General features: G+C 36.3%; 1 protein-coding gene and 1 long non-coding RNA gene across 2 annotated transcripts; both read left to right on the top strand.

Annotated features, from left to right (window-relative positions):
• The first annotated feature begins 5275 nt into the window (after nucleotides 1-5275).
• LOC149575614 (trihelix transcription factor GT-3b-like) lies at nucleotides 5276-8642 on the top strand. The gene is made up of 2 exons (XM_089815377.1): nucleotides 5276-5817; nucleotides 7623-8642. The coding sequence occupies exons 1-2, from the start codon at nucleotides 5422-5424 to the stop codon at nucleotides 8199-8201; spliced, it is 975 nt and encodes a 324-aa protein (XP_089671503.1). The 5' UTR covers nucleotides 5276-5421; the 3' UTR covers nucleotides 8202-8642.
• Nucleotides 8643-10789: 2147 nt separating this feature from the next.
• Nucleotides 10790-13632, top strand: LOC149575613 (uncharacterized). The gene is made up of 3 exons (XR_016360190.1): nucleotides 10790-11540; nucleotides 12759-12908; nucleotides 13170-13632. It is a non-coding gene; the product is annotated as an uncharacterized LOC149575613 (long non-coding RNA).
• Nucleotides 13633-13902: the final 270 nt, after the last annotated feature.

Genomic DNA, 13902 nt, shown 5'->3' with positions numbered 1-13902 from the left:
AAGGATAATCTTGTTCTTACTATCATTAAAGCATTGGAGGAGTGTAAAAGATCTAGGGCCACAAAAGAAGCCAAGAACACTTTTTCGGCCAATCCTTGGTTTGATGAGGAGTGCAAAATGGCAAAAAGGAATTGGAAAAAGAACATGAACAGAGAAAGTAGAAAGGAGTATGATCAACTGATTAAAAAGAAGAAAGAAGAGTATGTGAACAAGAGAAGAATAGAGTTGATTAATCTTGGTAAAAACAACCCCAGAAAATTTTGGAAAGAGCTTCAGCAGAGAAAAACTTAGATAGAGAATAACATAACAGGAACCAAATGGCTGGAATATGCCAAGACTCTCTACGAATGTGATCTAGGAGAACGTAGTACCATGGAAATAGAGACTACAGGGGAGTTATTTAGCAAAAATGATATTATTCAAGGCATAAGGAGGTTAGCTGCTGGTAAAGCGCAAGATATAGATGGGCTACAAGAGGAATACTTAAAATGGGGTGCTGAAATCCTCACACCACACATCACTAAGATTTTCAACAGTGTCAATAAAGAAGGTTTCCCTGTAAAATGGTCTACAAGTGTGGTGATCCCAGTCCAAAAAAGTGGAGATATAAACAATCCTTCTAATTACCGAACCATCATGATCAATCAACTATTTGGCAGCTTGGTAGAACAAAAAATCAGCAACTGGGCTGAAATAGAAGGAAAACGTGCAAAAGGGCAAGCAAGCTTTAGACCGAAACACTCTACTATAGATCACGACATCACTCTGAGACATTTGATAGAGAAAGTTTGGGACACTCCGGGGAACGAGGCTTTTTGTTGTTTCGTGGAGTTTAAAAAAGTTTTCGACACAGTGCCACGTAATAAACTATGGGATAGAATGGTAGAGCTGGAAGTCCCTAAAGAACTTAGGTCAGCGATTTACAGATTATATGAGCAGGTCAAAGCTAAAATCAGAATGACAGAAGGGATATCAGAAGATTTTGACAGCAACATCGGAGTTAAGCAAGGGTGTCCGCTTTCTCCAACATTATTCGAGCTCTATATTGACAAGTTAGAAGAGTGGATAAACAAGATCAATGGTGAGGTGGTGTAGCTGGCCCACTTCGTGATAAGATTGCTCTTATATGCAGATGATCTCATAATTCTTGCTAGAACAACTAAAGGTTTGAAAGAGCACTTGAAAGCACTAGAAATTTTTTTTCATGATGTAGGAATGCAAGTTAACACTAGCAAAACCAAAATTATGATCTTCTCACTAAAGAAGAATAGGGGCATACAAGATAAGTTTCTGTTTGAAAATAGCCCCCTTTAGATTGTGGAAGAGTACAAATACTTGGGCATCGATTTTCATAACAAACTCAACTGGGATACTTGTAGATCGAAAAGGATCCAAGGGGGTTGGAAGGCGTTATACTCTTTACAAAACAAGTGCAGGAACACAGAATTATGGGATTGGACGACCATGAAAACTCTGTTTGGTTTGCTGGTCACTCCGGTTATTCTATACGGATGTGAAGTGTGGGACGGTAGTATGTCCAAATAGAAATGGCGACAAGTATAAAGAATTCAAAAACACTTCATCACATGCAATCTTAAAGTCAAGACCACAGTTCCGTATGAAATCCTTTTGGCGGAGGTGGGTTCCTTTCCATTAGAAGCCGTCGCATTGATCCGAATGCTAAGCTATTTAAAGAAAACCCAAGGTCTGGAAACACATCGTTGGCCCAAGTTGGTAATAGAGGAAAAACTTGTGAGGCAGAAAAGCACATGGATGAAACAAAATGACAAATGGATGCAAAAATGGGATATCAACATCCAAACTTGCCCGAATAACATTAAAGAAATAAAGAAGTTTGTCAATGAAAAATTTCGCAATATTTTGTGGACAAGACACATAGGGCGGAAAATATCTTATTACATTAAAGAATTTAATCCCACTTCTAGTCATGATGAAAAGGCCTATATAAGGGCACCTATTAACTGGAAAGCAAAAATGTTGATGGCACAAATTAGAACTAGTTCACATCAGCTGCGATGTGAAACTGGTAGATGGCAAGTTCCAAAGGAAGAGGGGGCAGACAGAACATGTTTATTCTGCAATACGGGAACAGTTGAGACAGAGCAACACTTTGTCAAGGAATGCCTGGTTTACAACGACATTAGATCTGATTATACAAAAATTCCGCATAATAAGGACTTCAACTATTTATTTGAGGAAGATCAAGTGAAGAGAACAACAGATTTGATTATCAAAATTCAGCGAAGAAGAGACAAGTTAACCAAAACTTTGCAACTGACTAGTTTGGCTCCTGACTCGGGAGGGTGATTGCATGGGTCCCATAGACTACTTTAGTTTTGTGGACGTCATTAAAATCTATCATATCATATCATTGCTTTTTGATGTGTACAACTACATAAGAAGTTGCCATTACATTGGATTGGGCTGCCTCAACACAATTCATCGGATGGATGCCATCCATGCCCTATACATAGTTGAGCACAATTTGTGAAAGTGAGGGATGCCTGCAAAGGTTCTACAAAACAGCTGGCTCGGCTAGGGAAATAAAAACACTGTCTATGTGCCTGCCCATACAGGCTCTACCATTGGCCTACTATATGTATGGAAGGCATTCCACACTTATCATGATCTACCACAATTTCAAGATTAAACTAGAACCAATCACTCTAACACCATGTCGTCCTTATATAATACCATGCCGAATACATAGATTCTTCCTACCCTCTTCATCTGGCTTCATACATGTTTTCTTACAAGACATAACTTGAAATATGTAGGTGGCACGTGGAGCAACAATGTCAGATCTTCCCAATCTTTTCATAATGCCATTTACCTATCATGTATGGATGAACACTAGTAGGAGGGAGAATGATCTCATTCTTAAAATTTGCTAAGAACTTGCTCCTCGAGCACATCCATGAAATTTGTGGTTGGAAATGTACAACTGTCAAATCAAAAGCTCAATTGGCTGACTAATGAGAGCAATCCAACAAGAAACTTCTTTGAATATTCCACACAAGTCTTTGAATATTCAACATAAACATATTGAGTTCTTGTAGCTGTCTTATCAACACCCATACCTCATGGTAGTACAATGATCAAAATAATCATAACCCTTATGAGACTCTCAATATCCATGGTATCTTACCATTCTAATGAAAATAGTCAAGCCCCAAAGTGGGTCTAACTATTTTTTTTTTGAACTAAAACCCCTGATAGTTTAGACTGATCCAATTAACCCATCATATTGATTGAAATCAAATTCGACCAATAAAAGATCATTTAAAACTCATTTTACCACTTATCTGCAAACTATGATTTGTTGACAAGAAGACTAAGGGGTCCTTTGATTGGCCTTAAAAATTGCTCAAAACACTTGACTGAGCTCTAAAAATTGACATGTTAATTCTTTGTTCTGCATCCTTGCATCTTGTTAAATTTCGTGTCATGATGATCACTCAGTCAAAAGATATTGACCGTCAAAGTTGCCTTCTTAAAATTGTTTGCAAATAAACATGTTAGAAAACAGGAAAGTGCATTCAGTTTCGGCTTTGAAAACAGGGCAAACAGATACTGGAAGGCTTGAAAAATGGGGTGCTAGTTCATTGCCATGAGGGGAATATAATTCTTTGATTTTGGCTCATGTCAAATGACACATTTGGCGAGCCCACGAAGTGGGGTACTTAGAATTGTAGAACAAGGGACATCAGCGAAACTGTGGTTTTCGCAAATGGAACAGACTTGGAAAAGTGTGTAGATGGATTCTTCAAGACATGAAAACTAGCATACTTAGAGAATTTTCGGAGTAGAACGCAGTGGTACAAACCATTTGATCTCATCTTTCATGGATTTAGAGTTATGACATCCCAAACAAGGGTACAAACCAATCTGCATTTCTTGACAACAATGAATTTTCACAAATTGCATTTGAAGTCGTGTTTGAAAACTGATCAAACAGATTCGTCATAGGCTCAAATTTGGGACATAGAAAGTGTTTGACCTCTAGAATACAATGCAAAAAGAATTTTCTTAGTATGGTCAACTGGGTCAAAGTTATAGTTGGTCAAACATGGTCTCCCAAAATTCAGGGCAATTTTCTATAGCATGACAAAGATAAGTAACTAACTTCTAGGGATTCAAAACCTAGTCAAAACATATCAAAATGACATGAAAATTGAAACATAGGTTCTCACATATGCATAATAAATACTCCCAAAGCAGCGAGTCGTGAACATGACCGGGTACAAGATATTCAAATGCAGGCCAGGCCTCGTGTTGCTGTTTGACACTTTGGCAAAAATGCAAAACTGAACATTACTTGAAATGAAACTTCACAGAATGACTCAGAATGCCAGTTTATCATTATAGGATGCATGGATATGTTGAATGCAAGGTGTTAGAAACATAAACCACCTCATATGCCTCAAAATGACGGCCGGGTACATAATTATTAAAATGCGCTTATAGGGCTCAAATGTACTCAAAGTTCGGAATGATACTCAAAACGGGAATGCAATTTTGAGTTCCAATAGAACCCCTAAGTGCCTTAAGCCACAAGGATATAGATTTGGCACCTAGATTTATTGGCTCATAGATTAGGTGTTTGTTGTCTAAATTACTTTTAGACACATGTAAATTACAAACTTAGAACTCTACCATTCACCTCTAAATGACATTCACCAATGTAAAACTCTAAATAAAATCTTATAAGAAAATAACATAATCAAGGGCACTTTGTCCATTGTACACATAAGTATTGAACTTCATTCTCTCATAGTACTTCCTACCGAATAACTTCACAAATATTAATAGATTATTAACATTTTTCAAAAAAATAGTAAATTAAACTAGGTGTCTCCTCGATAATATTTAGGAATAACTGGCTGCATAGCCATTGAACCCTGAAGTGCCTTAAGCCACAACACATGCAGGATATAGATTTGGCACCTAGATTTATTGGCTCGTAGATTAGGTGTTTGTTGTCTGAATTACTTTCGGGCACATGTAAATTTCAAACATTTGACTGGTTGTGCCGAGTGCATTGATTCAGGGGGTCTTTCCACCGGTGTACCCGAACGCGTTTTCAGCTTAAATCAAATTTATGAAAATAAAATTAAAACGCAAAGAAGTTTCCAAAGCCTACTCGTTTTCATCCGCGTTCACATTGGGAACGCCAACACGGTCTATCCGCGTTGAAACTTAAAAAATGCAGACACCAGGCTATAAAACCCAATAATAAGTCACAAGTAAAATCCTGCAGAACATACAGAGAAAACACAGGCAAAATAGCAGAAGAAAAGAAGATTTCCTTGGGAAGTTTCTGTTGGATAGATTTGGGCGTTTTTGCTCCATAATTTGGTTTGTTTGTTCTTTTGGGTTTTGAAATTTGCAAGGAGGAAAATGATGATGGGCGGTGGGGGAGAAGGTGAAGGAGGAGGAATGGGTATTGGCATGGGAATGGGTATGGGAATGGGCATGGGCATGGGCATGGGAGGTGTCATGGCTGCTCTGCCTCTGCAGTTAACACCTACCGTGGCAATCTCAGGGGAACATGTTAACAACAATAGTAATATCAATATCAATAGCAAGAAGGATGATCTCAGGATTCCTCAATGGGGTTTCCACGAGACCAAAGAATTCATTGCAATTAGGGCCGAACTTGAGAAGGATTTCACACAGACAAAGAGGAACAAAACTCTCTGGGAGCTCATTGCTGCCAAGATGAAAGAGAAGGGTTACAGGAGAAGCTCAGAACAGTGCAAATGCAAATGGAAGAACTTGGTCAATAGGTATAAGGTATGTTTTCTTTTCCTGACTCTGCTCTTGCATTTCTTGTTGTGATTTGTATGGAACTCTTATTGTTTCCGAACTGATTGTAGTTATGTTTTCCTCCTTGTCCACCATTGGGCGTATATTTTGTTTCAATGAGATGGGAATTTGAATTTCGATCCTTCGTGTCTGCGGTTGCAAGTCGGGTTTTTGTCTTAGCCGAGCTTAGGTTTGAATTGAATTGGAGTCTTTGGGATTTGCGTGGATCAGTCTGGAGTTTAATATTAGTTCGGGTTGTGGTGTTGAATGTTGAGCTCCTATTAATTGATACTAATAGATGTGGTTCGAATTGAGTCGGGATATCATGCTAGAACTTTTGTTGATAATTTAGGAGTTCAATATTTGTTCTGGGTGCAGTGCTGTAAACTCATGTACGGTTGTGGAGAGGAAATAAATTTGTTGTGTGACTTGTTGAAATTGATATGTTTGTGCGCTTATTATTTATTTAAATCCGTTATCAGTGACATACAATCAAATCCTTTAACAATTTATGCAATTGAATTATTTTTAGAAAATGAGAAGCTATAGGAGGTTAATGAAAATTTCATGTATAGTGTTGAACTGGAGATCAATTTAGGTGCGTAAATCTTTGCGATTATTATGTGTTGGTTATATCTGATTCACGTCTTTTGCCATTGGTATAAAATCAAACCTTTGCCAATGCCAGACGATCAAACGCTTTATGGAAAGGGAGCCACAAGGAGTGAAAATTTCATTGCAGTTTAATTACATAATAGGCAGTTTCATCAGTTGTAATACAAAGTTCGAAGTCCGCAGCAAAGCATAATGTTTGTTTGTTGTTTATAGAAATGAAAATGTTTATGGTTGGGTTTCCTTAATATCATAATTTTGGGTATGTTTTTGTAGAAATGATGTTCTGTATCTCAATCTCAGATTATCTTTATGGCTTAGGGTTTGGAGGTCTTTCTGTTGAATGTTTTTGTACCAGTTTCATTCCTCACTATGTTGCATTTGTTTCCTGTTTGTGAGGAGGTCCATTGATATTGATCTTAAGCTATGGTCATTCTAAGCTTTAACTGCCCAGATTATGAATGCTTTTGTCATATCAGTGTTTAAGCATAAGTTTTTGAAGTTTGATAACATGCAAAAGCATTAGATGCTCCATTTGTTACAGATCATTGCCTTTGCTTGTGTGTCAGTCATAACATGCAAAAGCATAAGTATTTGAAGTTTGATAACATGCAAAAGCATTAGATGCTCCATTTGTTACAGATCATTGCCTTTGCTTGTGTGTCAGTCATATTTGTATGTTGATACGACTTCATTATTTCCTCCATGCAGCAGAGCAATATTCTGGTTAAAACTGGCATTTTTTTCTTTCATTTTATATGCTATAATGAGGTTTTGGCGTTATTATGGGGTACATAGGTGCGCACAAATATTTTGTAACATGTAACATTATGTTTGTTATTTGGATGCTTTGATAAGGATCTTGTGATACTGCTTTTTTGTGGTCTATAAATTATTTTGTTTTGCATGGACTGACATTTAGAGTGATTATGATTGGTTTCAATTAAGCACAATAGGATTTTGAAATGAGAATTTTTAAATCTCCTATTTTCTAAAATGTTAGATGTATGTAAATATTAATGCCCTTGTGCTAACTCCTGTTCCAGGGCATGAACATGGATATAATAGCAATTGTTTGTTAATGTATTTCTTTTCTTTTCTGATAGAGGATCTTTTAATGGGACATCTGCCTTCCAGGGTACATCAATGCATATTTTCTAATATTTTTCTTTTGTGTGTAGGGTAAGGAGACTTCTGATCCAGAAAATGGCAGACAATGCCCATTTTTTGATGAATTGCATGCTATATTCACAGAACGTGCAAAAAACATGCAACGACTCTTGCTAGAATCTGAAGGTGGAAGTGGTCAACCCAAGAAAAAACTCAAACGATTGAAGGGCTTACAGGGGGAGAAATCTTCAGATGAATATTCTGATGATGAAGATGAAGATGATGAAGACAGTGAAGAGGAACGCTTAATGAGAAATAAGAAAAGGAAGGCTGATCGGGAACGTCAGAGAGTGACTGCAGAGAAGACTCGGGCAAATAGTATGCAGGAAGTTCTCCAGGATTTTTTTCAGCAGCAACAGCGCATAGAAATGCAGTGGCGTGAATCTATTGAAAGGAGGGAACAGGAGAGGCGCATGGTTGAGCAAGATTGGCGACAAGCTATGGAAAGACTCGAGCAAGAACGAATACTTATGGAGCAAAATTGGAGAGAGAGGGAGGAGCAAAGGCGCATTAAGGAAGAAGGGCGTGCAGAAAAAAGAGATGCCCTTTTAAATGCTTTGCTTAATAGATTAATCCGCGAGGAACTATGAGTCCCAGACTTTATGTTTCCAGGTTTTTTCTGCTTAGAGAGGGTCATACCCATAACATAATTTGAAGGTCCAGACATCAATTAATGTGCACTATATATAACCTACAATCTTCCTGCATCTTAATTTGTGGGTGCGTGCAGTTTATTTATTTATACTGTATACATGACTTATAGAAGCAAAGAGGGAGCTGGAAATGACAGAAACACAAACAAGATATGTTGATAAAGTGAGTGCATGGATGCTTTGTAATCTTTGTATTTTTAAACAGGTGGCAGTAACTGGAGGGTTGAATACTGGAGGGTTGGTTAATCAGTTGTTATTTTATGCTGTGTTGTACTATTTGGTCCATTGTTCCAATTGTTTCACAGAGCTTTCTTTGTTGAAACAGATGTAATGACTGAATTCAGCAGATTTGCCAATAAATAAGTTTTTTTTTTCAAATATCTTCTCAGTTCATTTGTTGAGATCTTTCATTTGAAATGTTATGGATCACAGCATTTAATTCTGTTAAAATAAAATATGGTTCATATTAAGGCAAATCAATGACTTTAATTTGCAGGATGCAATTATCTGGCTACTGTTTTTGTTTTATTTTATTTAAAACTTATGCTTGCTAGCAGAATGATTGAAGTCAGCAGCTCAAGTGCCGAGAAGGGGATTTACCTTGCCACTTTTGAGATTCAAATTTTCTTTTTAATGAATTTGGAGCTTATTTGAGAGAATAAAATGGCAGTTGGCATTTCTGTCTGAAAATTTACTGGTGGAGCTAGCTGGAAGAAAAAGATGAATTGAATGATATATCATACATCCGGATAAAAAATTATTTTTTGAAAAAGAGATTAAGTTTTATAATTATAGCTTATAACTTAAAAGCACTTCATTAAATTGCCTCGAAGCTTTCAAGTCACATCGCTGGTGTAATTCTTTTCCCTGAAAGTTTACTGTTAGACATGGAATCAATAGTTTTAAACATTTTCATAATTCCAAAAGCTGATCCTGGTTTTCCTCATCTAGGTATAGATTATACAATACGACCTTACTAGCTTTGCTTGTGAGTTGCTACTTTCCATTGATTGCGAGTTGCTGCTTTCCACATAGAAATTGAAATAAGAGCCTTTGGAGCAATGTAAGGGTTCAACTGTATTACTATTTCTTCTTGTTCACTTATTTGTGTGTTTTATCAGGTTGTGAATTTTTTATTGACATTTACTAGCTGTGGTTGTGACTTGTGAGTTGCCGCTTTCCATATAGAAGTTGAAGTAAGAGCCTTTTGAGAAATGTAAGGGTTCAACTCTATTGCTATTTCTTCTTGTTCACTTATTTGTGTGCTTGTATCAAGTTGTGAATGTTTGGTCAGCATTTACTAGATGATTGTGTTATGAGCCCCTGATTCCTTTTTGCAGTAATTACTATTAATTTCTTACCAGATCACATCTCTTTTTTGCAGTAATAAAGTCTTTCCAAACTCACTGTATAGGTTGAATGGAAGATACCTGAATCCTCAATGTTTATGCAAGGATTGAGGGGGATTTGCTTGACAAGTTGTTTTCAGTGAATTGTTCAATGCAAACTGTTGTTTGTCGCTCTTTTACCAGTTCAGCCTTTTAAGCATGAAAAGTTAAGCAGACAGGTGAATTTTAATCCAAATCAATTTGGTGTATATATCTCGTGTACAGGTTCAGCTTGTGTTTAACCTGTTAGTACATGGTGAGTCAGATTAGTTTATGTCATATATGTTGTACACATTTTTGTAGAAAAACCTTAATAAGACAGATCATGAATATTAAACATTTATGGAAGTATTCTGGGTGCTCATATGAGTTGCCTTCAGATGTCTCTAGCACAAGATAAATGTATAAGGCTCCGTCATCATGAATTTGGTGGTTAGTGTAATAATAAAAACGTTATGTGCAGGAACCAGTAAAAGTGCATCCAGATTCTGGATTGTTTGTATACCTTAAATATCAGCAACTAGATTGGAAGCAGTTATATTTTACATATGGTGAGTTGACAGATCAGACACAAGTGGATGTATGAATATTTTGGTGTATATATCTCGTGTAGAGGTTCAGCTTGTGTTTAACCTGTTAGTACATGGTGAGTCAGATTAGTTTATGTCATATATGTGTGCACATTTTTGTAGAAAAACCTTAATAAGACAGATCATGAATATTTAACATTTATGAAAGTATTCTGGGTGCTCATATGAGTTGCCTTCGGATGTCTCTAGCACAAGGTAAATGTATAAGGCTCCGTCATCATGAATTTGGTGGTTAGTGTAATAATAAAAACGTTATGTGCAGGAACCAGTAAAAGTGCATACAGATTCTGGATTGTTTGTATACCTTAAATATCAGCAACTAGATTGGAAGCAGTTATATTTTACATATGGTGAGTTGACAGATCAGACACAAGTGGATTGTAATGTCCCCTCTTTAGTTCGACATGGCATTGATCATGGATTTGCCTATTCCAGACTCTCGTAGGCAAATGGTGTGGAAAGAGAGTCAATTCTGCGGATCAGATAGTCATATCTTGCTCTTGAAGAAGTGTTAAGAGGTTATATTTTATCATTATGTGATATTGGGGCCCACATGTTATAATTTTAATTTGAGTTGCACTTTTTATTTTATAAAATTACTTTATTATAAAAAGTGCATTTTAATGAGAAATTATAAAGGATGTTTTTAGAAGTTCTAGCAACTTCTTAGAAAAGTGAATAAATAGAGGGCTGGGCCTCTCATTTGGACATGCTTGGATTTGAGAACTCTTCTACTTCTTCATTGTGAAGACATTTGTGGACTTTGGATCTGCAAATTATTATTCGATCTTTGGGAACGAATCACTCCCTTGGATTGGCGACTTTGAGGGTGTGAAATATCACCTGAATTGTTGCATAATTGGAGTTGGTATTCAGCCATCTCATTGGAGCTTATTGAGAATTCGTTGTTAGGGTTTGTTTTGGTTGGAATAAGGATTTCAGATTTGCCCTATCATTGGAGAAGCATTTGACAAGAGTTTGGAGACAGAATAGGTGCATTTTCAGAATTGGCAAAGCAGGGTTCGGAACCACATAATTGCTCATATCTCCTCAACCTCTTGGAGTTATTTTTTATGGTTTTACAGGGTTACTACCTAACCCTAGGCGCCCATTTTCCTTGCATTTGGGGGTCTCAAAACCCTGGTATTATTTTTATCTAGCAGCCGTACAGGTACGGCCTGGTACGACCCTGCTAGTTTGGGCAGCAGCAAATTAAGGACAGTTTGGGGGTGCGGTTGGAGGTCTTCATCAACGAGCTGCAGCAAAACGTGGTGTTCTTCCATAGTTCTTCAAATCAGGTTCTTGCATTCTGAAATATATGTCAATTTTTGGGTAAATTTGCTGTCATACAGTCATTGTAATAATCAGTCCAGAATTGGTAATAAAACAATTTCAGAATTTATTGCATTGTAATTGAAATATCGTTCAAAGGCTTTATATATATTGTAATTCTGCGATTATATTCTGAAAGTATCAAATCTGAAATTGCCATATTCTGAATATTGTTACTGTTATTATTCATTACATGCCAAGTGTTTGACAAAATTCCTAAGTTCAGTTTGAGGGTTTCAGTGGCCTTTATAGAGAGGGTCATTACATGGATGTACGAATATTCATTTATTAATAATTTCAATTCCAAATTGTATACAACTTCGAAGTGCAAGCCTATATGGAGATCAAAATAATCCATTTCCAAGCCATGCAATGTCAATAATGGTGATGAGAAGGGATCACATCAATTAAAGGTTCATCTTATAGTGATTTACAGTCCCATGTAATTTTGTTGATGTATAATGATTGATTGTCAAATTGAAGCATGCTAGCGAAAATCTTTTCTGGAATATCTTGACACAGAAGATAGAAAAATGGAGAATCCAAAAAATCAGGTTTAAAAAAAATAAAAAGTGAAAAAATTACTATTTAGCATGCTAGCGAAAATCTTTTCTGGAATATCTTGACACAGAAGATAGAAAAATGGAGAATCCAAAAAATCAGGTTTAAAAAAAATAAAAAGTGAAAAAATTACTATTTTATAGTTTGAAAGCTATATAATTACTAATTGCACAGAGATAAAGATTCATGAAGAGCATTGAAAGTTTACACCATGAATTTCTGAATATATATTTTCATTGATTTTTCTTCTTATGGTGATTTACAGTCCCATGTAATTTTGTTGATGTATATTGGTTGATTGTCAAGCATGCTAGCAAAAATCTTTCCTGGAATATCTTGACAAACCAAAGGATTAAAAAGGGGGAAAAATCACTTTTCTGTAAAATAAAAATGAAGAAACCACTATTGTATAATTTGAAAGCAATATAATACGAATTGCACAGAGAAAAGATGATGAAGAGCAATGAGAGTACACCATGAGTTTTTAAACATATATTTTTCATTAACTTTAATATTGCTGATTACATTACACAGTGCATTATATTGTATCATAGTTCATTACTGTATAGTGCGAACAAATTACACATTCTGCTGTGAATGACGCCTACATCAGAGTTCTGCAGGTCCCGGTAATGAAGCTTCAAGGGTATGGCTTCTTCTGATCTGATCAATCTGCTCAGGATCAATTTTCAGCTTCCGCTAAAATGTCAAATCTTACAAAGTTGAAATGCATTTCTCAAGGTTTATTGTATGGATTCCCAAGTTGATTCCAGGTAATATTCCTATTCCTCGATAACCCCCTTAATCTGTGCTCTTTTATTTCTTTACCAGTACTTGGAAAGTGAAAACAAAGTGAAGTTCTGAACTTTAACTAACATTCAGTGATCAAATCTCAAGCAGAGCTTTAGGTTGTGATCGATCGTAAAAGACTCGGACCAAGTTGTTTTTTATAAAATATGCTGTACAGTTTTACAATCTCCGGAACCTGAATAACAACATGAAATCCTAATGAGTGCACCATGTCTCCTTTGCAGAATCTTCTTAAGTGTACTACTATCTATATAGGGGTCAAATGAGAGAAAATTGGAAACGAAAGTCCCACGGAACCTTCAAAATCAGCAACTTTATTTGCAATAGTTGCATTATTTCCAAGGCTGATCAAGAGAAGGGACCAGACAATATCTTTTGTCATCTTCTTGTAGGGGCCGATTGTTTTTTGTAATTTTTATTTGTTCTGTTGATGTGAATTGGTTCAATTTTCGAAGCTGTTGGTAATGTTTTCTATACTTCTGCATGGTTTTACCATAGTTTTACATCCTACATGCACCATACACCTCACCATAACTGGGTGTTCCAAGGCAAAACTTCATGGGGGAGTATGGGGAACCCGAAGACTCGGGTGAGGAGGTTTGGAGGAAGGAAGCATTTGAAAGCATCTGATAATTTTTTTTTTTGCACCCTAGGAGTATTTTTTTGAGCCATGATTTTTTATACATATTATGGTAATACAGCTTAGGTTTCCTATATTGACGTCCCTATGAAAACTGATACATGGATTTAGATTAAGGACAAAAGTGAACTACCTTATTGCATTATGATTTAATTAATATAGTTAGTGCTAAGGTGGTTGGTTTTATCTACAAGGATTTCCTAGGGTTAAATCTGTTGTTTTACAATTAGTGTGACATTATTTCTCTCTGCTGCACTTAGATTTTAGTACTGTTGCTTTCCTTGCATAGGCTAATTGGTACTTCCCACTTCAAAAGC

This window comes from Cupressus sempervirens, chromosome 2, assembly GCF_028749045.1.
Source record: "Cupressus sempervirens isolate cs-2001-9-10 chromosome 2, ASM2874904v1, whole genome shotgun sequence".
NCBI classification, from domain to species: domain Eukaryota; kingdom Viridiplantae; phylum Streptophyta; class Pinopsida; order Cupressales; family Cupressaceae; genus Cupressus; species Cupressus sempervirens.
This window is presented reverse-complemented; position numbering and strand designations above follow the sequence as displayed.

Coding starts and splice junctions, on each gene's coding strand:
- LOC149575614 (XM_089815377.1), top strand. CDS start 5,422: ATGATGATGGGCGGTGGGGGAGAAGGTGAAGGAGGAGGAATGGGTATT. Junction 5,818..7,622: donor ACTTGGTCAATAGGTATAAG/GTATGTTTTCTT, acceptor TTTTGTGTGTAG/GGTAAGGAGACTTCTGATCC.